At 29.0% G+C, this 25,110-nt stretch overlaps 1 protein-coding gene across 1 annotated transcript; it reads left to right on the top strand.

Moving 5' to 3' along the window:
* The first annotated feature begins 1,003 nt into the window (after nt 1–1,003).
* LOC134834275 (growth/differentiation factor 8) lies at nt 1,004–24,807 on the top strand. Its single transcript, XM_063848870.1, has 3 exons — nt 1,004–2,412; nt 23,104–23,507; nt 24,433–24,807. The coding sequence occupies exons 1-3, from the start codon at nt 1,569–1,571 to the stop codon at nt 24,805–24,807; spliced, it is 1,623 nt and encodes a 540-aa protein (XP_063704940.1). The 5' UTR covers nt 1,004–1,568.
* Nucleotides 24,808–25,110: the final 303 nt, after the last annotated feature.

Below are 25,110 nucleotides of genomic sequence, written 5' to 3'. Positions count from 1 at the left end.
TATTTTTTTAAACATTTTACGTATTAAAATAATTTTATTTAAAAATTATTTTTAAACAATAAATATTAATTTAAATAAATTTTCAAGCACAATGGAGACGCCTTGTATTTAATACGAAAAAAAATTAAAACAAAACTTTCAGATCTCTTACGATCGCATCTGAAACTCACCACACCATACACATATATCCTTACACAAATTCGATCCAATACACCAAGATTCACATCCTAAACGAATCACCGAAACTCACGTTATCCATTCCTCTTTGCTTCACTTCTTCACATGCAACATACGAGATCCATTAACGCCGTACTTGGGTCTCCAACACACAACGAACATCCACATAGTGAAAAATCTGCCAATGCTTTTAATGCTCGACTACAGGTTTAACTACAACAACAACAGTATGTCTCTTCTCTTCTCTGGTGGTGATCAGCGCGTACACTTTTTCTACGCGAAAACGACATGTGTACATTGTGGAACATATACGCGAATATATGTGTGTAAATACAAAAGTGTGTGAAATATAAAATGAATATAATTTATTTTTAAATACACGAAGTTATAATCTTTTGTTGAAGTTAAATTGTACTTAGTTAGCTTCTACAATTTGTCGTGGACGGACATAAAAAGATAACCTCCAAATAAAAAAAAAAAATATTTTTTAAAAAAATATAATTTTTTGATAAATTTAAATAATAAAAAAAAAATTGGATAAAAATTTTTTTTATAAAAAAAAATTGTAGTAAAAAAATAAATAAACGGAAGGTGATAAAAATAAACGACTGAAATTATTTGGCAACAAAGTATTTTTTAAAATGATCTTCTTCGTAAAATAAGATAAAAAAAAAAAATAAAACGAATTTTTGTGATAAAGTAACAATTTTCCAATTTTTTGACTGAAACTCGTGATAATAAATTAAAAATTTTTGACCTTCTATCTGGTGAAAAAAAAGTTAATTAATTGATAATAAATGAATAATAATTAAAAAAAACACTCAATAAACACACCTCAAACACCCAGTGAAATTTTTCAATCAGAAAAAAAACTATAATTGAATACTTGACGTGATAATAAAATACAAATTTGTAACAAAATACAAAAAAAAAATTAAAATAAAATTTGTTACGAGTAAAATGATGTCAAGTAATAATGATGAAAATATTTTAATCACAACTTATAACTTTTAGTATTTTTTTGAAATGTGTGAACACATGACGACAAATGACTCGTAAGGAGCGTGTGTAGGTAAAAATAAATAATAATGAATGAAAAATATATATAAAGAAAAAATATTATTATCAGAAATTATTTTTTTTGCGCGAGAGAAATTAAATATATAAAATAAACACACTCTCGGTGTGCTCGCAAGACAAGAAAAAGGCATGGTGAATATTTGATAAACGAAAAAAAAAATTGAAAAAAAAAATCAATCGAAAAAAAGAACAGAACGCCATCAATTATAATATTAAATTAATAAGTAATCGCATACACACACTGCAAAAAGAGAGATTTTTATTTTTCAATTAACCGGCAGACAGTGAATAACACTTGTGTGTGGTGCAAAATGAATAATGTTAATTGTAGTAATTGTGATGCCCCTGAATGGAACAAGAACAAGTTGAAGTTGCTGACAAAAAATAGTTTCGTGAATAAGATGCTTAACTTAATTTATATAATTGCACTTGTGACACTTCTAATGGACAGTCTCGTGTGTACATTAACGCAAGCGGAGGCTGCACAACAGTACGAGAATATCACGAGACTCACAAAAGTAGCGCCGCCCGAGACGTCGTCCCTCTCCGATCGACTATCGACGATATTTGCCACATCGCCAACGTCTCCGGGCTCGCCTCGTGCTCTTCTTTCCTCATCCTCCGCACGAAATGTCAATTGCACCTACCTGCACGACACCAACAAACTCAAAAGCTCTCTCAACGATCAGTCGGCGATCAGCGATTATTCCGAATCTGCCTCCGGTAGTCTCGAAGATCACAGATCGCTTGAGGAAAATGTGCGCGGAAGAATTCCCGTGCTCGGTGATCCCGAAGAGAGTTACCGTCCCATCTCGACTTGTCAAACGTGCAATCGTTCGCATGACGATATCATTGCTGCCAATTTAAAGTCCATTCAGGATCTTTTGCTGCTGAAATTGGGATTTTCGAAGCCGCCAAATATGACGAATAAGCATGCGATTCCGCATGTTCCGCAGAAAATTGTTGATGACTTTCTGAAGAAGCATCATTTGCACAAACAGGGAAAAGGCAGACTGGGATCGTTCGACGAAGGCATGATGGGCGACGATCCGAATGTCATGAATAAATTTTATGACAATTATCCGCGGGAACTTTATGAAGAAGAGGACGATGACTACTTTCCCATCACAGAACGCGTCTATGTTTTTCCTAAAAGTGAGTAGTTTTCAATTATTTTTTGATTTTTTTTAATTTGAAAAAAAAAATGAAGAAAGTTATGGAATTTTAAACCACGTGATTTCAAAGCCCAGTGCACATTTAAAAATGTCTGCCTATTGAATATTTGGAATTTTCATCCCAATAAATGTTTGAGACTATTTTCTGAGGACATATTTTAGAAGCTTAACCTTGTTTATCTTCAGAAAATTCATTCCAAAGCATTTTAAATTTTTGCCCAATGCACATTTTAAATTTTCAACCCGAGACATATTCTAAAAAGTATGTTAATTGAATATTTTAGATTTTTATATCAGTGAATATTCTGGGAAGGATTTCTGAGTAAAAATTTTCAAAGCTCGACCTCATTTCATATTTTGGCCCAATGCACATTTAGAATTTTGAACCCGAGACACATTTCAAAATGTCTGCCTTTGTAATATTTGGAAATTTCATCCCATTTGATATTCTAAAAAGCTTTCTAAGAACGAATTTCAAGAAAATTGACCTCATGCATATTGTGGAATTTCCATTAAAATATTTTGAAATTTTTCCCAGTGCACATTTTAAATTTTTGATGTAAATCTTCATAATTTTATCTACTTAAAAAACAGACAGACATAAATTTTTAACGTTTTTTGCTGCAAAATGCGATAAAAATGAACCCCTCTGTTTGGCTGTTAATGAAATTCTATCCAACAATGTCCCCTCACGACGCGTGAGTCTTGACCTTTTAATGATTCCTTCACATTCACATTCGCGCATATGCAAAATATGCACCCTTAAGCCATTTCTTTCAATATACAAATAAATAATAACCATGTCAAGGGGGAACTGTTAATTAAAATTTTAACGTCCAAAAGTGCATTCGGACACGCACGCACTTGAAATTCAATACGACTTAATTTGCATGCATTTGCAAAAAAAAAGAAGTGACAAGGGGCATTATTTAATGATGTGGAGGAGTTTTTTTTTAATTTTTTTTTTTAGAATCAAACTGACGTCAGAAGAGGAATCAAATGAATGAATGTAACCGCCTGTGCGGAAATGACACTTAATTAATTTTCGCATCCTTTTTTTTTAATTGGCAATTAAGCCGATAATTTATTTTTGTTCCTTTTCTTGTGCGGAGAAATTTTATTTCCACACATTCATTCATCAAAAAAAAAACGCGAACAATTGCCGCGAAATGAATGAATCATGATAAATTAAAATAAATAACACAAAAAAAAAGTGCAACCTTTTGTCCATGCATTAAAAATCCATATATCATTATTACAAATAATGCTACATGCTGCTGATATGACGACACATTCGCAGGCGGACAGATTCGAGGAAACTCTTTATTATTTGCATGTTCCTTGCATTTTTTTATTGTTTTTTTTTTATTAATGAATTTATTGCTTTTTTATGTGTTATTTTTACTTCATTCATGAAGTTAACGTTACACCCACATTTACATAGAAACACGGCGTTTCATGGGAATTTCCCATGGAAATCTGAAAAAAAAAGTTCAGTTCATTAATCGCCGTTTGTTACTGATGTGATAAATTATGTCACCTTGCTTGCTACCAACTGGGTGTCAATTTACATGATATTTTGCAGTTTTTTTCTGCTTCAAATAAAAAATTTTATAAACAAATAACACTTAATAGCGCCTGATCAAAGCATGATTTTTTTTTTGCTTTTTTTTGGTAAATTGAGTCATAAGCAAAAATTGCGGCTTGAACTTTGAGTAAAATTTGCATACACTCAAAGACTTGAATAAAAAAAAAGAACGTTTGAGAAGCAAAACAAACAAAACTATTAAAAATGATTGCAGCACAAAAAAAAATACAAGACAGATAATAGTCGTGGATGTTCACGCACAAATTTATTACCATAGGTCAGTATCATCTAAAAATAGATTTATATGACTATTAATTTTATTCTGCGTCATCGTACATGGAGAATAGATGGAAAAAATGCAGATTGTTTGGAGGTTTTTTTACAAGTAAAAGAGCCGAAAATTGAATTTAGTCAAAGGTCAATATTAATCTACTCTTTTTATTTATTTAAGAATATTTTTTTTTAAATAATTGAATTATTCTATAGAAAAATGTAAATTAAAAACCTGAAAAAAATTATAAAAAATTATTTTAATTGTAAAAATAATATTTTAATTATAAATAATTAAAAAAAATCAAAATTTACTTTAAAAAATCAATATTTAATTATTTTTAAATTAATTAATTTATAGATTAAATTTTATTTTTTTATTAATTTATTAAATATATTAAATTAATTATTAAATTTTTATTTATTATTAAATAAAAAAAATTAAAAAAAAAATTTAAACTGTAATTGAGTAAATATTTAAAAAAAAAATATTTTTTTAATCTTTTAAAAGACAAAAATCGGAAATTTTTTTACTTATTTTTTTTTTAATTTTAATCATTATGATTTTTGATCTTAAAAATAAGTCGAACAAATCTAAATCTACTTAAAAACCTTCAACTTCAAATTTTTATTGAAAACAATAAGAATTAATTTTTAGTCTAATTTCAGAAGTTCAGTCAATTTTTTATTTCATCAGTCTCGTTCAGAGAGTTTTATAGACACATCTAGCTGCAGCCAACAATGCCCGTCTAACCATTTCTATTTAATTTTCTGTAAATTAGTAAAATTCTAGGCATTGGAAAAATGTTTTTTTTTTTTTAAATAAAAACAAATGAAATTTTTAAATCACTTTCTCAGCCATTCTTAAGAGCATTTCCGTTTTTGCCAAGAAAGAGCTCAAAAAAAATTTAAAGATAAAAGTGCCAAAGCAGAAAACCACTAAAAAAAGAGAGATTTTTACAAATTTTTCGAAATCAAGACAACAAAACCACAACTCATGCATATTAAAATGAATTCGAATCACTTTTCGTGTATATTTTGCTAATCAATTGCTCGTTCAGTTTATGTTGTAAACACCATTAACGTTTAGTACCTAATAGAAACAAACTAGAACATGTGTGACAACAACAACGAACCAACAAGCGACGTGAAAAAAAAACACAGCAACTACGTGAAAATGTGCACAGAATTCAAAACGTAATTAATTTTTATTAACATTGTATCATCCTCAATCGGACAAGTAATCGAACGAACATATTTGTACGTGTGAATTGTATAATAACGTCATTTAATGATGGTTTTTATATATTTTATGGGCACTGATATTTGAGCTGCGAAACGAAAGAAATCCAAAGAAATTGTGAGTAGCATATGAGAAGAAGATTGATAAATGATAAGAATGTGTTGCGTCGTCGTCGTTGTCGATCGTCAGGTGTGTCGTGAAAACGATGTTCATTCTCACCTTACTTTCATAGATGAAATATTTTTGTAATGCTGCGAGAGAATGCATCGCATTGCACACTTTTGTAAATCGATCGATCGAGCATTTTCTTGTTTAATTAAACAACATCTCGACGACATCATGTGTTAAACAAGTAATTAATTGTAAATGGATGATGATGATCGTTTTTGATCGATCGAGCAGACAGGTTGTCGATGTTTGTTTTGCGGAATGATAACAACAACATGGGCACAAAAAAAATGTTAGGACATACTCTCTTTCTTTCTCGCTCTTTCTCTCGTTTTTTTCATCTCGCAAATGATGATGCTGCAAATGATTTTGCAGAGAAATGAGTTTGCGCAAAAATTATTTAATTGTTACCAATGAAATTCGAGGAGGAGGGATTTTATTAATATGAACTTCCGGAAAAAAGGTAAAATTTTAAAAATTCAAATTAAATTTTCTGAAAAAATTATTTTTAAGTAAAATTTATTTTTTAGTAAAAGTAAAACTCATTTAGAGTAAAAGAGTAAAAACTTTTAAATATAAGTTGAGATTTTAAAATTAATCAACTTTAATAAACATCGGAAGATTCGAGACTTTTCATTTTAAGAGAAGGCGTTTTTCTCAGAAAAATGAAAAAGTATACAATTGAATTTTAACGCAGGAAAATAAAAGCAGCAAGACAAGAGACATATTGGAGTAAAATGAACCAATTTGTTTTAATGTTCTAGTTATCATTTACAGGGCAACAAAGAGAGAGATTTCAAACTAATTGAACAGCTAAAGTTGAAAGATTTAATCCAATAAAGACTAAATTAATACAACTCCTAAACTTATTGTGCAGGATGTAGTCATTGAACGAGTAAAAACTATCAAATATTTGGGGATTATTATTGATGAAGAACTAAACTTGAAAGAAAATCTGAACACTGTGATAATAAAAAAAACTACAATAAAGGTTGGCTTTTTAATAAGACATAGAAATAAAATTGATAGAGAGACAAGACTGATTCTTTACAAATCCAAGATCGAATTGTGCGAAGATTATTGCGGCTATATTTTAATTTTGAACTACGAAACTGATTTAAATGAATTACAAAAGGTACCAAATCAAGCATTGAGATCACTGACTGACTCAAATAAGTACACCAGAATTAGCGATATGTTGAAACAAACTGAATTAATGAATGTCAAACAACAAATAAGCTTTTAGGTGCTGTCTTTGACGACGGGCAAATTACTTGACAACTCAATCGCAGCCCTCATCTTGTTAAACTCACTCACTCCCTTATAATAAAATGAGTTATGGCTATTTGCAGTTCGATATTATGGCAAACGGAGCAACTGATTCCTGCATTTTGCTCACGATTTTCTGACGCTCGGATATGGTTTTTACCATCTGGGTCGTATAAGATTTTCAGATCCTCATGGCTTGATACTCAAAATCCATATGAATTTTCAAATCTCGAGATCGAATCGAATCACGAATCTCTTTGAGGTTTTTTGAAGTGTATCAAGTTTAGCTATGAGAAGGTTTAGGAATAGAAAAATTAGAAAAAAATTAAGAGAAGCTTCGTGAAAAATTAAGAAGGATTAGTAATCTTAAATATATTAACTAGTCTAGGTCATTTAGCCAATGAACTGTTGCCATTAGATTTCTTGTTTTCGACCTTCGTAATGACAATTTACTTGTCTGAAACTAAAATAATTTAATCTTATCAGCAAGTAACTTGTCGTCGAATAAAAAATGCTTACTTAACATTCTTTGATGCATGCCAATTAAACCCATCCATTCATTCGGAGCCACTGACGTTCCGATAAAAACCCACTGTATCCAAGTTAAATTGTAGCAGCTTATCTGTGTCTTGGAGTCTTGAGAAACAACTGATTTCCTTATCAACAACTGCGCTCGCTCGACGTTATTTCCTCCAGCTATTGTATAGCTCTTTTTATGTGACACGAATACTTTTTTACCTGGGTGTCGCATTTCATCTGAAAACCCGAAACGAATTCCGGCTAAATTAAGACAAATTTTATTAATCAGTATAATCAGTCGAAGAGATACCGATCTACAGAGTCTCAAGTGCACTTGAAATTTCATTGTATGCACAAATATGTGTGAGTAAGTACTTTAGACATCGGCTCTCTGATTAATTATTTCTTGTTCAATACATCAATAAAATTAGCGCAATGACAAAATTGTACTCAACACACACATGCAGTTGTTATTATTGCACCAACTAATTGCGATAACGTGGAAGAGAAACAGCACGTGGAACAAAATTTAAAATTTTTTGAGGTATAAAAAAAGTTGAACGTTAAGTGGCATCTGTTTCGACAAATTAATAAAAAAAATTTTTGTTCCTTTATTAAACGTCAATCCTAATTGAGTAACAGAAGAAAAAGGTCGAAATCATTTTTTTTATTATTATCCTGACAAGCACGTGCACCTGCTGCGCGATCCGATCGCTAGAGTTGATGTCATGTCATAAGTGCAAGTTTGGCTCTTTTTTTTTTGAAATGAAGTGCAATAAAATGATTAATAACGGTGCTGATGCGCTGTGTGCGATAAGCGATGCAAGGTGCGATCCTTACATGGACGAGCATAACATATTTTGAAAAATACACATCAAATCAGGATTATTACATTGTTGTAATGGAAAAACACTAAATATTTGACTCGTTGATTTTTTAAAGACTAGAGTGCATTTTGTACTAAAGCTTAAAAAACTTGAAGAAATTTAAATTCAAAAAATTCATTAAAAATAAATTGCAATTAAATGATTTAAAATTTTTTTTAAAAGCATTATTTTAAAAATTTAATAAATGAGTTTTGAAATAAATTTTTATTTTTTTATTATAAAAATTAATAATTAGGTAATTTATTTTTTAATATTATTTTTTTTTATTAACTTAAAGTTTTTTTTTAATAAAAGATTTTTTTAATTCTCTTTTTGTAATTTTTTTTATTATTTTAAAATATTAAACATTAAAAAAAAAGTTTGAAAAAAAATAAAAATTAAAAAAAAATTCTTAGACATTAAATTAAATATTAATAAAATTAAATATTTAAAAAAAATTAATTTTATTTTTTTTTTTAATTTTAAAAATTTTTAAAAAAATGTTTAAAAAAAATTTATACGGACAGACAAACAATTAACGCGTATTTTTGTTTTTGATTCCGATAATATCAAAACAAAAAAAAAACATGCGATGATGATAAAAGACAAAAGCAAAGAGAAAAAAGTAGGGCTGAATGTGCATATTAATCTCTTTATCTTCTATTTATGGCGCACAAGAATAACCTGATGATGATCGTAATAACTTAAGAGATGATGATTGAAGCGAACATGCATGCAGGTATAATAACAATAATAAAAACAATGTACAATTAAGGTAATGTTTACTCGTTTTAAAACATAAAATGAAATGTTTCAGATGAAAAAAAAAGAGTAAAGTAAGTAATATATTATATTACATTAATAAATTGGCATCTATCAAGATGATGCGAGTGTAATCGGAGCAAAAATAAATGATCTAGAAGTACGAGTATATTAAAGGAGGCGCCATCAGCTGTACTTGTGCGTTCACTGCTTGCGAAAAAAAAAATACGAAAAATTATGCCTTTTTGATCTGCGTTGTTTTGCGATCACAATCATTTAATAATAATAATAATAACATAAGTACCGTATTTAATACAACAACGAAAAAAAAACGCACAAAAAAGCCACACAATATTTTAAATGCAAGAGCAATTCTCAAGTGATTTCCAATCAAACCTTAAACGGTATTGTTTACGTTTTCTTCTCATGATGCAGTTTTTCTTCAATTTTTGTTTTGTTTTGCTCTTGTTTGCAATACAGGTTCAATCAGCAACATCTCTCTCGCTGCGCTGCATGAAGAAATCCCACCAACGTTGTGCGTTTTGGATTTTTTTTTTGTTTTTGTAATGGAAATGAGCCACACACACCACAGCCCAGTAACACACACATAAATTTATCTCAATTTTTATTTTTTCATTTTGCTTTGTGATTTTTTTGCGGTTTATTACAAAAAAATAGCTTTTTGGAGGAACCGTGAGAATCGTCATTTTCTTTTGTCTTCCTTGTTGTTATAAATAATTAGAAAAACTCGATATGTCGCCCACAATCATGAGTTTTTGTCTGTTGGACAAAATGATGCAGAGCTATCAGAAAATTTGAAAACTATTTTAGAAATTTTTTGAAATATAATTTAAATCTTTTTAACAATTTTTTTATAAATTAAAAAAAATATTTTTATAATAATAAAAAAAATTATTTTGAACCAATTTTGAACTTATCTGATTTGGTGATTAAGTTTAAAAAAATATTTAAAAGAATTACTAAATTATTATTAAATTAATTAATTTATTTTTTTACTACACCAATCTATTTAAATTTTTATTCTTTTTTACCGCATTTCGAAGAAAAAATGCGGTATTAAACTCGACTTGTCGTCTGTGTGTGTGTGTGTGTGTGTGTCAGTGTGTGTGTGTGTTCCGGTGTGCCCCAAAATTTTTTTTTGTAATTCTTAGTTATTTGAGGACCCTGAAGGTCAGTGGGCAGTTCCTTGGGTCGTGAGGCGTATGGATTTGTGAAAGGGTCATGAGGAGTACAAAAATGTGAAATGAGGAGTTCGAAAATGTGAAATGAGGAGTTCGAAAATGTGAAGTGAGGGGTTCGAAAATGTGAAATGAGGAGTTCGAAAATGTGAAATGAGGGGTTCGAAAATGTGAAATGAGGAGTTCGAAAATGTGAAATGAGGAGTTCGAAAATGTGAAATGAGGAGCATTAAATTGTGAAATGAAGGGTATGAAAATGTAGAATAAGGAGTAAAAAAAATCTGGAATAAGGAGTACGAAAAGCAAAGATATACAACCTCGAAATGCGGTTTAGTATGTCGTTCTTTAGACGACTACTTTCTCTATTTTTTTAATTCATTATAAATTTAATAATTATTTAAACAAAATTTAATTAAATGTAAAACAATTATGAATTATATTTTTTCTAAAATAAAAATAAATTATTAATTAAATAAAACTTCAGTTTTTTTTTGTTTAATTTAATTTATTATTGAATATTTTCACTTATTGTCGCTTTCTAACAAAAATTATTAGAATTATTTGATGGAAAAAAATAATTTTCAAAAATTACAACATCAAAATGGCTCAAAAATCAAGTAAAAATATCTAAAGTTAAAAAGCAATAAGAATTTTTAAATAAATTAATTTGGGTCACGTGACCTAAAAAAAATCTAATAAATTGCAATAAATAAATAGGTTTATTATTTAAAGAAAATTAAAATAATTCTTATTTTTTCTTTAAAGTACTCAAAATTGTCTAAAATATTTTCTATTTTTTTCTTAATATTTTTCCTCCTAATTTTTATTTTTTTGATAAATAAGCCGAAAATTTTCAACATCAGAATAAATAATTTGACCATTTCCTCACTTTTCTGGTGAAATTGCGGAAGCTACACCTCTGTGCCGCGACATATGCACCGACACAGCTGCCGCTTCTGCGACGAAAGTGAATAAATATGTACAACATGATAACCAGGTGTAAACTAACTAGATTATCTTGTCACCCACTATGCAAATTTTATGTTAATTTTTTTTCAACACTTTTTATGATGGCATAGCTGATGATGATGATGATGGTGATTTGCATACGAAGGCACGTGTCGACCGGAAATGTATTGGCGAACGAAGAGAAAAGTTTCATGTGATGTGAATTTAAAATATACAACACGCCTTCTTCCATCGCGCGGCGCAAGTTAATCGGCTGACGAGTGGGACGAAGAAAGTTTTTCATTACAGCAAAGAAAAAAAAAAGTTTTGCCGAGAAATAGCCTCAAACGACGACACAACGTTGTCCTTGAAATCAATGTGTGGCCACTTCACGTCGTCATCATCATCATCATCGCCGGAATTCATTGTCAGTGCAATGTTTATGTGAAACACGAACACAGAAAGAGTGTAAGGCGAGCAAGAGTGTGAAAAGAAGAGTAAACAAAAAATAAAAACGATGTTAGTTCAATTGCACAAAAGTAATTTATTATGTACATAGTTGGGTACGTACGAGTGCCTGTACTTTTTTTTGTTTGTTTATTTTATCATGCTGGATATATTTTTTTATTGTTGCGTTAATTTACACAAATAATGCAAATATACCACGTATGTCATTTAGCGCATTCAACTCAACTTTGCGCGCGGTATCAGATAAAAGTGTGTGATATTTTTTATTTGTTGTATATAAATATATTCAAATAAAGGTCAAAATACCATGCAAGGTTAAATAAGTGCAATAACATCATCATCATCATCACTTGACGCTGTGAAAAAAAATGCGAAAGAAGAAAAGAACGAAGAATATCCGTATCATTAACGCGCTTTATTGCGATTATTTGACACATTATTTGTTCGTTCATTTCGCCTTCAATTACAGCGTTTTCGTAATTAGACCAAAAAAAAAAAGCGAAAAAAAAAAGAAGAAGAGGAAGCAAGTGAAAAAAAGGTCAACAATTTTTGCGCGTGTGACATAAATTTCGAAAAAAAAAATCACCTGTTCCATCGCGGACATTCCGGTTACTCAATCAGCTACACCTACAATTGCTTTTCAATTTCATCCGACAACACCTACTCCACAACTTTTACGACAAAATGCAGACTTTTTGGCGACTCATCTAAGCAACAGGTGACCATTTTTACATGACATGACCGAATTTAGTTCGTAATGTGTGTCAATTAATTTTTTTTTTTTCGTTTATTAAAAAAAAAAGAGAGAAGAATGTAAATTTCGCTTACACGTAAAGTCTGTCGGACAATCATTTGAATTGTAAATTGATTGTAAAGTGACGAGTTTCGGTTAATTTTATTGTCGTAAGTGTAGCCAAAAAATTGTGAATGCGAGAATAGACAATCCGAAAAAAAATTGAAAGTCGATATGTAGGAGAAATTTTTTTTACATCGAATAATTTACGTGGACAAGGTCATTTACATATACAGCAAGAAGGTGAAAATTATGTGGAATATTACCGAAAACGTCATTGATATATTTGATAAATTCGTTGATTAAGACCTTAAGGTTCAAAACCTACAGAAAAATGTGGTCAGTTAGAATTTTACTTTTAGAGAACATTCTAGAGATCAATAATTTAAAATTTAATGGCGATTAAATTTAACCTGTTTACTTTTTTCAGGTTTAAGTTACTTTTTTCTTTCTCCTTATTTTTTTTTTAATTCATAAATTCTCAAATGTGCGTCTTTTTAAGAAAAAGTTGCCAAAATTTTCGATGAAAACTTGGAGGGCCTTATTTTCATGTCTTGAAAATAGAGCACTTTATCTCATAATCATCATCAGCCCAGTGGGACAAAATGACCTTTTTTAATGACCTTGATTTTTTTTTTTTTTTGAAAAAATTAAAAAAAAGAAGAAAAATACAAATTTCAAAAAGTCTCCATATTAAAGTTTAAGAGCTTAGACCCTTAGAGCCTTAAAAAATTTCTTTTCGTCACACTGAAGAGAATCTTTAAGATGTCGCATTAGCTGTCCATCGTCATCTTATAAATCATAAAGAGTTGTCCTTTTAACTACTATCCAATTCTAATCCAAAGGTTGCGGATTCAAATCCCGCAAGGGATGCCAATTATAACCCCTTTTAATTACTTTACTTTACGCCTTGTCTCTAATCCGAAGATTCGAGACTGTCCTCATGTTGAGCAAAAACGGTCCACGAATTGTCGACATCTGGTTCGTCGGTTCGCAAGGTCTTTCAGATCCCAGAGGTTAGTAATTTGCCCCTCACCCTCTCTGATGATGTTGGCTTCTGAGAGTGTGGAGCGTCGCCAGGTGTTTCTTGGGCGACCCCTTTTATACGACTCAGAAAAACGTCAGGAACTCCTTAGAAAATCGAATCGTTAATTATCATAAATTTTTACAAGTACGTGTTCCTCTTTTAATATTCCGCATTCAAGCGCCTTAGTTTCTTTTACTCACTTGTCCGATGATAGGTATTCCACTTCAGTGGAAAAAAACAACATGCGCTTCCATTTTGTTACTAAACAAAAATTTTTAGATGAATTAATCTGCAAAAAAGTCGCAATTTGTTCATAAAAACACGCAATACTTACCCAAAAATTTTCTGGATCACTCCATAACCAATTTACTCCAAATATGACGTAAATTTCCGAAAGTTGAAGTTTAATGACTTGCAAAGTGTTTTCGGGAATTCTCAAGGTCCGCCAATTCGTAGCAGCAGCAAAAAAGTACTCATCATGCAACTTTTTTTTTCCTCTCATTTCAAGTCAAGTTCGTGCAAATGTCCAAGCAAGCGAGCAAAATAACACACACAAAAAATTAAGAATAAATTCATTCGTATAGATATAATTTATTCGTTCAAAGGTTCAGCTCTTGCGTTTTTTTTTTTGCCGGTATTTTTGACCGTTTGATTCATATATTCGTTTATCTTCTTTTGTTATTCTCTGATTATTATTATAATACAACACACTATGCAATTTTTTATTCATATTGGCATTCTTTGATGATCTCCGTGTCGTATGTGCATGTGTGTGTGTGTGTGTGTGTTTCCTTCACACGACGTGAACTCTAAACACACTAATTTAATTTTTGGGCAATATATGGCTTTCGGTGATATGATCTCTCTTGTATCTTGGCAAAACGATGATGCATTGTTCTTTTTTCCGATATATTTATATATTCTTGCGCGTTTATTTTTTTTATCTCTCCTATAAACAACAAATACACACACAGATCATCACCATCTCGCACAGCCTTATAACTTACATAAATCTTGATTTTTTTTGTTTTATATAACAATGGGTGCAATGAACTTAACAAGGCTAAATGCGCGCATTTTTTTTTTTTTTTTTGCTTTTTTGATTATTATTAGTTCAAAAGGTTTTTCAACCGTTGCACTGTGTGTGTGTTTATGTGTTTGTTGTTGCGTATTTTTTTTTTGTGTGTTTGCCGAATAAATGATGAGAGAATAAATTTTCGTAGATAGTTCGTGAAATTTTTATTTAATGGAGTTCTTTCAATTTAGGAGGATGCTTTCCTCGTGCAAGTGATTTTTAAGTGATCTAAGCAAGCGGATCAACGACCGTTTTTGTGCTGCTTAAATTTTTTTTTCAAGTTTTTTGGCATCTAATTGAATTGTTTGTGTGCTGGAAGTGTTTGGTGAGCCAGGTCAAGGAGACAATTTTCTAAAATTTTTGTGTTTTCTTCTTGAATGACAAGTTTCATTACGTGTCGTTTTTTAATTCAATCAAAGTCAAACTCGGCCATTTACCTCTCGCCTCGACTTTGGAATAAATTTATGCTAATATCGATCAATTTATACTTTTCTCTGCATTTCTCGCGGCCGGCATGTGTATAGATTGATAGATGTTGCATTTAATTGTTCTTAATATGTGTGTATGATTTTTTTTTTTTGATATGGGCAGAGATGGAAAGTTTTTTAAGAGTGTGGCCAAAAATTATTTATACTTTTTTTTTGTAAAAAAAATTAAATTTAATTATTTTGAATATTATTTTTTATAAAATTAATAATAAAAAAATAATTTTTAAAATTAATTAATTAAAATATATTCTTAATTTTTTTCTTAAATTATTAAATTAAAAAATTATATTCTTAAATTGTCTATTTTTTAAAAAATTGAAGATTATTTTAATTTAAAAAATTATATTAAAATTTTCGCGAAAATAATTTTAAAAAAATTGAAAAACCATTTTTTGTCTCCCCCCCCCCCTCGGATTTTGAAAAAAATTCAAAAAATAAATTAAATATGTAAAATATTTTTAAAATATTTTGAATTTTTATATTAAAAATTAAAAATTACTGTTTATGGCAAAATTATACAAAAAACTAAAGAAAATTAAATTAAAATGTTGAAAAATTTTTTGAAAGTCACGTAAAAATTATTTTTTGTCAAAAATTTTTAAAAATTTTTCTTTATTTTAATTAAATAAAATATTTTAAAATTAAATAATGTTAAGAAAAAAAAAAACGTTAAAAAATTAAAAAATTCAAAATTTTAATAAAAAAATGAATTTATTTATTCGCCTAAGAAATTTATAAAAAAATATTTTATTTTAATTAATTTTATTATTTGTAATATGGTTCACTTAAAAAAAATGAAAAAAAAATAAAATTTTTTTGCCAAAAAAAAAATCTTACTTACCCGCTTTAAACGTGTCTCTGCTTCCGTAAGTCGCAAGTCATGGACACCCATGTCATTGATATCTCCACGCATTTGATGTCTCGTCTGGTACTCTTATTAAACGAAATCTTCTTAAATTGATTAGGAATACATTTTGATTTTCGCTCGCCTTGAAGACGATCGATTGTCTCGTCGATCGCGTAAAAAAAATTTTTTTGTCATCACTCACACAAGAAAATCATTAATAATATCATTTATTTTTATTTAATAATATTATCTGTAACGCATATTCCATGAGAGTGCATGAGAATCAATTAATTTTTGTTTTCGCAGTTCGATCGATAAATTACCACGTTGACATGATATGATTTATTGAACATTAGCATGCAAGTAAGTTGTCGTTGTGTTGTGATTAAAAATGGATCAAAAATAAACTGGTTTTTAGTTTATTTTGATTTTTTTTTTCGTATTTTGTCATCGTGATTTTTTTTTCTTTGCAATAATATAAAATTTTATCAATAATTTATGAATAAAAAAACTAAATAAGAAATTAAATAAAAAAAAATAAATAAATTTAAATAAGAAAAATAAACAAAAATAATTAAAAAAATAAAAACAAGTTTTAAAATTTAAAAAATTTATTATAAATCAGCAAAAAAAATAATTTATTAAAAATTTAAAAAAATTAATTAAAAACTTTAAAAATTTAGAATTAATTTAATTGATTTTATTAAAATTAATTTAAAAAATTAAATTAAAATTAAATTAAATTAATTTAAAATTAAATTGAATTTTGAAATTTATAAAAAAAGTAAATTAACTCCTTCACGCGTAAGAAGCTAAAATTACTTACAAATTGCGGTTACATAATGCTGTGTGCAACAATGTTGATTCCTCATTATCATCTCTCTTTTTCTCTCTCTCTACATCATCACCTCATATATTTACTAGCAAAATCATCGTTACTGCAACTCCTCCCCTTTCTCGATTCACTTTTTTTTCATCATTATTAATTAAAATCCATGAGAACACTTTCTTGCGCAGTTTTCGAGATCTCTCGAAAAAAAAAACGCGAAATTTAAAAATAAATAAATAATTATGTGTTGAAGTAAATGAGGCAATTATGTTCGTTCATGTAATGTGGCGAGCGAGTGCGCGCAAACTTCTTAGACGTATTTACAAGCGCATGAGTGACTGACTGACAACAACACATTAAAAAAAGTTAGATAAGTGTTGTGTGGGCCTGAATTTCACATTTTTTTTTTGCATGATACGGAAAAGGAGTGACGACGCGAGAGAGTAATTTTCCTGTAATTTTGTCAAATTAACGTTTTATGTTTGTGTGTGAACTTTTCAATTCAACAATAATAATAATAATCGCATAAATAATAATATTATATTATTATATTAATAGTATCCTTTCCCACGCCTTTTCGCTTTTTTTTTGCTTTTGTCGATTATTTCGACATGCACTTGGACATGCACATAATCGAAACAAAAATCGGGGAACGTGAAAGTTTGACGTGATCTAGATGCATTTTCAGAACAAATAAAGGACAGACATCCACTGAAAAGCAATTTTTTAACAAAAAAAAAAATTAAAAAAAGAGAAAAACAAAAGAATGAATACATAACAAGAGCAAATAATCATCAAGGTCCCTCAAAAAGCGAAAAAAAAAATTAATTGGACAAGTTTTTGGATGAGATTTCGCCTCAAAGCACTATTATTACCGCACGGAAAGATGCTGAATCAGGCCTTATCTAGGTCAATGTCCTTCTTAATTTGCACATTTTATTTGCCGCGCCGCACAGAGAAACAATTTAGCTTGCAATTTTATAAATATTGCATGATCCGGGGATCACATTACATGTTAAAATGACTCAATTCATGATAAAATTCAATAATAACACGATAAATTCTCAAGAATATAGCAACGTGTGGTTTCGCCTCTTCTATTTTTATGAATGAAATTGTACCTACTTGAAAGAAGTTTAACCGGCTTTCGATACAGTTTGTGTGCATTTTAAAGTATATCGTCCATATATGGAAAATCCCTCATGATTATGCTCTTTTTTCTGCTTTTGCATGCATTTATTGTAAATAAATAATATAATAATAAGTTCTCATGCATTTCAATCACATAATATCACAGCGAAAGACCACCCCGAAATTGCATAATGTGTGTTGATGCAGTCTTTTTTTTTCAAAAAGTATAAAACAAAAGACCGATCATTGTATATTTATAGGAAATCATAAAAAAAAGTAATACGTACATCAGTAAACGTTTACATGGTACATATTATATTATTATTTATAAAAATAAAAAAAGAATACATAACATTGAGGAAGCAGTTCACTTTTTCCCTTTTTCATCCAAGTTATCGTGCATGTGACGATCATGATGATGATCACGGTGGGACGGAATGCGGCGACGACTATCTATATGGCACTTGGCTAAGTAGTTGTTGTGAAAGAAAGCCGCGGTCATTGCCTTGGAGCTTTTTTTATAACTAAATGGGGTTTGGAGAATTTTCATTTTTGAGAATTTCAGAAAAATTTTTTAGATTTTCTTAAATTTTATATGCTTGGTTTGGATTAATTGGAATAGATTTTTTTAAAATCATTTCAATTTTTACTTAATATCCTCGAAATAATATTTTTTGTTATTCAGCTCTTTTCCATCTTTGCCGACTTTTAGTTCGGATTCGGTCAGATTAACCCCTTGAGAGTTCAAATTAACTACTTAGGAGATAAATTAACCCTTTAAGAGGTTAATCTGATCTCCTGAGAGATTAACTCCTCCAAAACTGGTGATATACAGATGATGTCAGCTTCCATCGTTCAGTTGCGTGTTCTTCATTTTTGTCGTTCAGTGAGATGTAAAATTGGACTTCACATAAGATTTCAAGTTCACTAAAAATTATTTTTCAAGTCTTTTGTAGAAAAAGGAGTTCTGTGCACCACTCGTCAGATAATTAGGCAATCTAAAATCTCTTCTTCTGTGAAATTCGTAAGGTTGTGATTCTCCCACAGTTGTCAAATTTTCTGTCAAGTATTCTGGGAGTAGACCATTTTTGGCTTTGTCTATTAGTTTTAGCGAATTGAAATAGACTCTCTGCTTCACGTCAAGTAATTCTGTTTCATTTAGCATGCTCTCCACGTTTGCATATCGATCCTTGAGCAGGATTGCTCGCAGTGCTTTATTGCATGTTCTTTGAATCGCTTTCATGTCTTCGTCTTTCATTAGCATCATTATTGTACTGCAGTAGTCAATGTGCTCTTTGGGCTTGAATTATAAATAGATTTTAAGCTTTTTGTGCCTTGTTAGTTTGAATTAATTGAAATATTTTCGAGTTTGTACAATTGTTTATTGATGATGTACTACTTAAGTTAGGTTTGAGAGGAATCATAAGGCATCATCGCGGTTTAGGGGGGGGTGAAAACCTATTGTCATCGAGCTTTGTACATTTTTCGTTTTGATTATTTATAATGATGATGATTTCAAGTTTATCTTCTCCTCAGCCGAGTTGGTTTTGCGCTTTTTGTGGATTATCAAGTTAGAAATCATTAAAGGTTATACTCTTCTTTAATGAAGGTTATGCTTCTTTAAAATTTCTAATCTATGGCAAACGTCTTTATCAATGCATTGAAGTAAATTCTGCAAACCTAAACCTAAAAGAAAGAAAAAAAGATTAATCAAAAGTTTCAGTTCAAACTTAAAGAAAATCACTTGCAAAAAAAGCCATCCCAGAGCATCGTTCAATTGCAAACGTAAGCGCACAAGTGAATAATATGAATAATTGTTGCCTAACTAAACGATATATACCGAGTGTACGAGAAAATAACCTATCATTATCTCGATTCATTACTCACATATTGGTTAAAGTTGATTGAATAGCTACACTACACACATATTAATAATAATAATAACGTGGTTGAAAATAGGCAATATTAGATTAAATACATAATAGTTTAATAGTAACAAACAAACAAATAAACAAACAGCAAAAAAAGTGCATAGAAAAAGAGTAGAGAGCACAAAACAATAATGATCATAATAAAAATGCATTTATCGTGTTTGCATTTTACTATTTTTCTCTGTTTTGTTTTGTGTTATTTGTTTGTTTGTTGTTGTTTTTCTACTTGGCATCGCATTATGTTGAATGGATGGGAAGTAAAGTGATGCGCAAGTAATTTACACATTAGGTTAGAGTGACTCAGCTTCATGATCTGGAGATGAAAATTGAATAAATTTTGATCTGAATGAAAGTTCTTCCTAATCGTGTTAATGCAAAATGAAGAAAACAACAATTTTATGAGAGGATTTTATGTTTTTGTTTACTTACAAGATTCAGCTGGAGATGAGTTTGAATAATTCCGATGAAAAATGTTTGTCCATTGAGCATATTGATGAATAACACGTGCTTAAGTTCTTTTAAAATTTACCTGAAAATTAGAAATTTTCCGTAAATTTTATTAATTTAAGTTTGAATTAGCAAAAAACGAATTTCAAATTTTTAACGGTCGTTTTTGAATTGACATTTTTAAAAATTTTACTCAAATGTCAATTCAAAAAACGACCGTTAAAAATTTGAAATTCGATTTTTGCTAATTCAAACTAAAAATGCTTTACTAAAATTTATCGCAAATTGTATTCTCAAAAAGCAAAAGTGATAAATGTTATTTTTGCTCCAAATGTGTAACAATTTTGTTTCATAAAAATTTTTAACACGCCATACCCTTGTCCCAAATTCTCGGTGCACCAAACCTTAACTCGCCAATAAATTTTGTGACCCAATTTTTTTATTTGTTTGCAAAAAAAAAATTTGATGTACTTTAAAGAATATTAAATAAACACATCACATAAACGCGTTAAATTAATATGTAATGACATCAACGCCAAAGAAGCACATTGTAAAATAAATGTGCAACAAGTTGCAAGTCATGAGAATATTTGACAAATTATCGCTCCACCTCCTCCATCCTTGTTGTTGCTGCTACTGCTGCTGCTGCTGTTTTGCAATGCATGCAATGAACTCGTTGCGCATCAAATATTCGGGTGCATTACTCAATTATATCGTGCGTGTTTGTGTATATGAAGTAAGTGATAATGTGCAATAATTTTTTTTTTATTTTTTTTTTCTCTCGCAAATTGAGATGAAGAGGAAATGAAACAAAATGTGTCACTTCATTTAATTTATTTGCGAAATTGGGTCATTAGGATATTGCTCATTCACGTCTCGCGCTATTAACTCGTGTTTATGGTGTAAAAATTCTCACACTTGGTCCCGATGAAAAAAAAAATGAAACTCAGAAATGAAATTCATTTTTGTTCTTTTGAGGCATTCTAGTTAAGTACAAGTTAATTTAAAACCGGTTAAAAACCGTTAATGTATTATATAATATTGCGGATGACACAATTTTCAAAATAAATTCACGAATAAAAGCGAAAAGATTCGAACAATCGTCAGCTAATAATGCCAAATATTTATTTGTCAATTCGGTAGCAACATGAAAATTTGCAAAATTGATCAATATAATAAATTAATAGAACAACACTATTAAATTTTGTAGCAGCATATTTAAAATTATTATACATGTATATCAATGGAAGTTTCCATTGAATAAATTAATTTAGCGTATTTTTTTGTAAATTTTACTTTTAATTTTTAAAATTCATGAAATTTTAGAAAAAAAAATTCTGTAAAGGTTTTTTTAAATTTTATATTAATTTGATTTAAAAAAAAAAATAATTAAAAATTAATTTAATTTTTTTTTTAAATCTTTTTACATATTTTTAAAAATTTTTAAAAATTTAAAAAAAAATCGACATAGGCATCTGAAAAAAAATAAGTTTTACTCAAAAAATTATCAAGTTTCAATTTTTTATTTATATATTTTGACAATCGTTTAAAAGTTTTATTTTTAAATATTTTCCAATTTTCTTGATTTTTGTTTATTTTAATGATTTTTAAATAAATTTAATTTAATATAAAATTAAAAATTTATTAAAATGTTTTTAAAAACCAAAATTTTATAAAATACAAAAATAAAATAAAATAAAATAAATATAATATTAAAAAAATGAGCAAAAAGTAGAAAAATTAATAAAAAAAAAAAATAAAATAAAATTTAAAAAAAATAAAATTTAAAATAATCAAAATTAAAAAAATAAAAATAAAATCATAGAAAAAGCAGAAAAAATAAATTTAAAATTTTTAAAACTGCATGAAAAAAAGACAGACAATTTTAGACCAGCAAACCCAATTTCTTCATCTTTCTAAAAAAGATATGTTTAATAAAAATAGAAAGAAGACGAGGCAAGAAAATCAAAAGCCGGCGCTTATTTTATATTTATTTCATCAAATCCATATAAATATTATTATTATTAGTCATTTCGCATATTTTCTGATAATAACTGTCTAATAAATTACACTTTTTTTTCGTTTTTGTTTAACATTTGTGTGTGTGTTTAATCAGTGCGCTGGTTGTCGTCAGCTGGTGACGTTTGAATTAAGATGTTTATTTTATTTTATTTTATTTTGTATTCAAGAAATGTGAAAATTTTATTATTCAACTGACTTCAAAAGTAGTAAAATTGCTTAAAAATTTTATTGACAAAGCAAAAAATCAAATTTTAGTCATGTTATTTTTGTAACAAAAAATGCACCAAAATAAAAATTAAAAAAAATCAAAACAAACAAGTCAAGGTTGAATTTGTGTCTAGATTTTTTTAATTCATGACGACACTTTCTCTTATCTTATCGGTAAGGCAGAATTTCTAAGTTGTTATGTTTTCTTCTGTGCAATTTTTTTCATCTGTTCACAATCATTTTAGTAGTATTTGTAATCAGAAGTCCAAGTACATGATGTCGTCGTCGTGATAATATGTGACCCAGTTTAGGATTCATTATCATTTTTATTAAAAAAAAATATTCGTAAAAAATTTATGGATTCTCATGTAATCGGAAACGTTAACAGCGAAAGAGATTATGCGAAAAGGGGCGTCATTTTTTTTTTTTTTTTTTTTTTTTTTGATTACGACAGATCAAAGGGCATGAGTACGAAAGTAATGTTCAAACAAAAGCAAAAGTTGTAACATAAAAATTCGTAACTTGGTAACAAAATTGATTAATTTTACGATTTTTTTTTGTTTTTTTTTTCCAGCACCCGTCAAACTACGACATGGAGCGAAGCAACGAAATGGTCACACGGATGTCCTGCAATTTCACTTTAACACGGTGAAACATTCGCAAGTTACCAAGGCGATTTTGCATATTTTTGTGCATAGCGAGCAGTGGTTGGCGGAACACGATCCGGCAAAGAAACACGAAAAAACGTTCAATGTGACGGTGCACAAAGTGAAGCGGACTTCAAAGGCGTATCAGCAGCTCGTGAGTTTCCACGAAGGACATGTGCCGAAGACGAAGGGACATTATTTGAGTGTTGATGTGACGAGTATGGTGGATGAGTGGTACCGGAATCCGCCGAGTAATTATGGAACAATTATAAAAGTTAATGGACAAAATGGGCATAAGTTGGTTGTTTTGAATAGTGGCGATCGAGATCATGTAAGTTGATTTTTATGAAGAAATTTTTTCATCAATTTTTAAGTTTAGGGAATAAGTTGAGAAAAACTTGATTAATTTTCAATTAAGCTTAAAAATATTTTTAAAAATAAAAAAAAAAAATAAATTAGAGCGGGAAATAATTTTTAAATGTCAATTTTGGCTAAAAAAAAGATTAAAAATTATTTTTTTTTAATTTAAAAATGAGGTATTTTTATTTAATTTTTAAAAATAAAATAATTATTTAAAAAAATCAAACCAAAGTAAATTTAATTTAAAATTTAATTACATTTATTTTCATAAAAAATGAAGAAAAAAAAAATAAAAATTTTGTTACTACATAAAAAATTAAGATTTTTACTTAAAAATCATGTTAATTTAATTTAACTGAATTTAATTTATAAAATGTTAATTTTTACTTACTCTAAAAATATTAAACAAAAAATATTTATTGATTTTTTTATTTCATTACTTTTTTTTATTATTTAATTAATAAGTTTTATTTCTATAATTAAATTATATTTAATATTAATAAATTATTTTTAATTTATTTTATTGAATTTTTTTCAAAATTGACATTTAAAAAATTAAAAAAAATACCTAGGTATTTATTTTATAAAAAATTTTAAACTTTACCAAGTAATTGAGCAAGTAATTTACGTTACGCAAGTAATTACCAAGTAATTTAAGGTTTACCAAGCTAGAATAATTAAAATGCTTTAAAGAAAAAATTGTTTTTCAAAATTAAAAAAAAAACATTGTAATTAAGTTTTCTGTCAGAACTTGGCACTGAATGAATGAAATAAAAAAAATAAAATTTTAAATCATTTTATTAAAATTAAAAATTATAAATTAATAAATTTCAATTAAAAAAATAATTTAAATCAGATTTTTTGATTAATTATTATTTTTCTTTCTTTGCTTTCAGGCACCCTATATTGAAATGTTACTCGAAGACACACGAAAACGTCGCACCAAACGCAGTCTCTCGCTCACGTGCAACAAAGAAGACAACGAGAAACGTTGTTGTCGCTATCCCCTCATGGTAGACTTCCGCAAGTTCGCATGGGACTGGATTATTGCGCCAAATGACTACATGGCAAACTATTGTGCGGGCGAGTGCACAATCACATTCCTGTCGAAATACATGCACACGCATGTCTGGCAACTAAGTACGTCGGCAACTCCTTGCTGCTCACCCACGAAAATGGCGCCGCTCATCCTCTTGTACTACGACACCAACTACAACGTCGTCCAAAGCACCATCCCGAACATGGTTGTCGAGAAATGCAGTTGTAGTTAAAAACGTGGTTGCGCTGTAATACGGTTCCGTAGACGACTGCGACCTTTTTTTGGTCCAGTTTTAGTTAATTTTAATTTCATTCGTCATCTCGTCTGTGTATCTTCTCATCCCTCCTTCCGTCTCTATATGTGCGTGTTCTCTTCTTAAATTGCGATGTTTAGGAACAAAAAACTGAAAAAAAAACACACAAAAACAAGTACTGACGACATTCTTTTTTATCTATAAGCTAGTCGTTTATAACTCTTTGTGCTCTGATAAATATTTATTATTATCACACAAACAAGTACTGACATTTAGTAGAAA

This window comes from Culicoides brevitarsis, chromosome 3, assembly GCF_036172545.1.
Source record: "Culicoides brevitarsis isolate CSIRO-B50_1 chromosome 3, AGI_CSIRO_Cbre_v1, whole genome shotgun sequence".
In the NCBI taxonomy this organism is placed as follows: Eukaryota; Metazoa; Arthropoda; class Insecta; order Diptera; family Ceratopogonidae; genus Culicoides; species Culicoides brevitarsis.
This window is presented reverse-complemented; position numbering and strand designations above follow the sequence as displayed.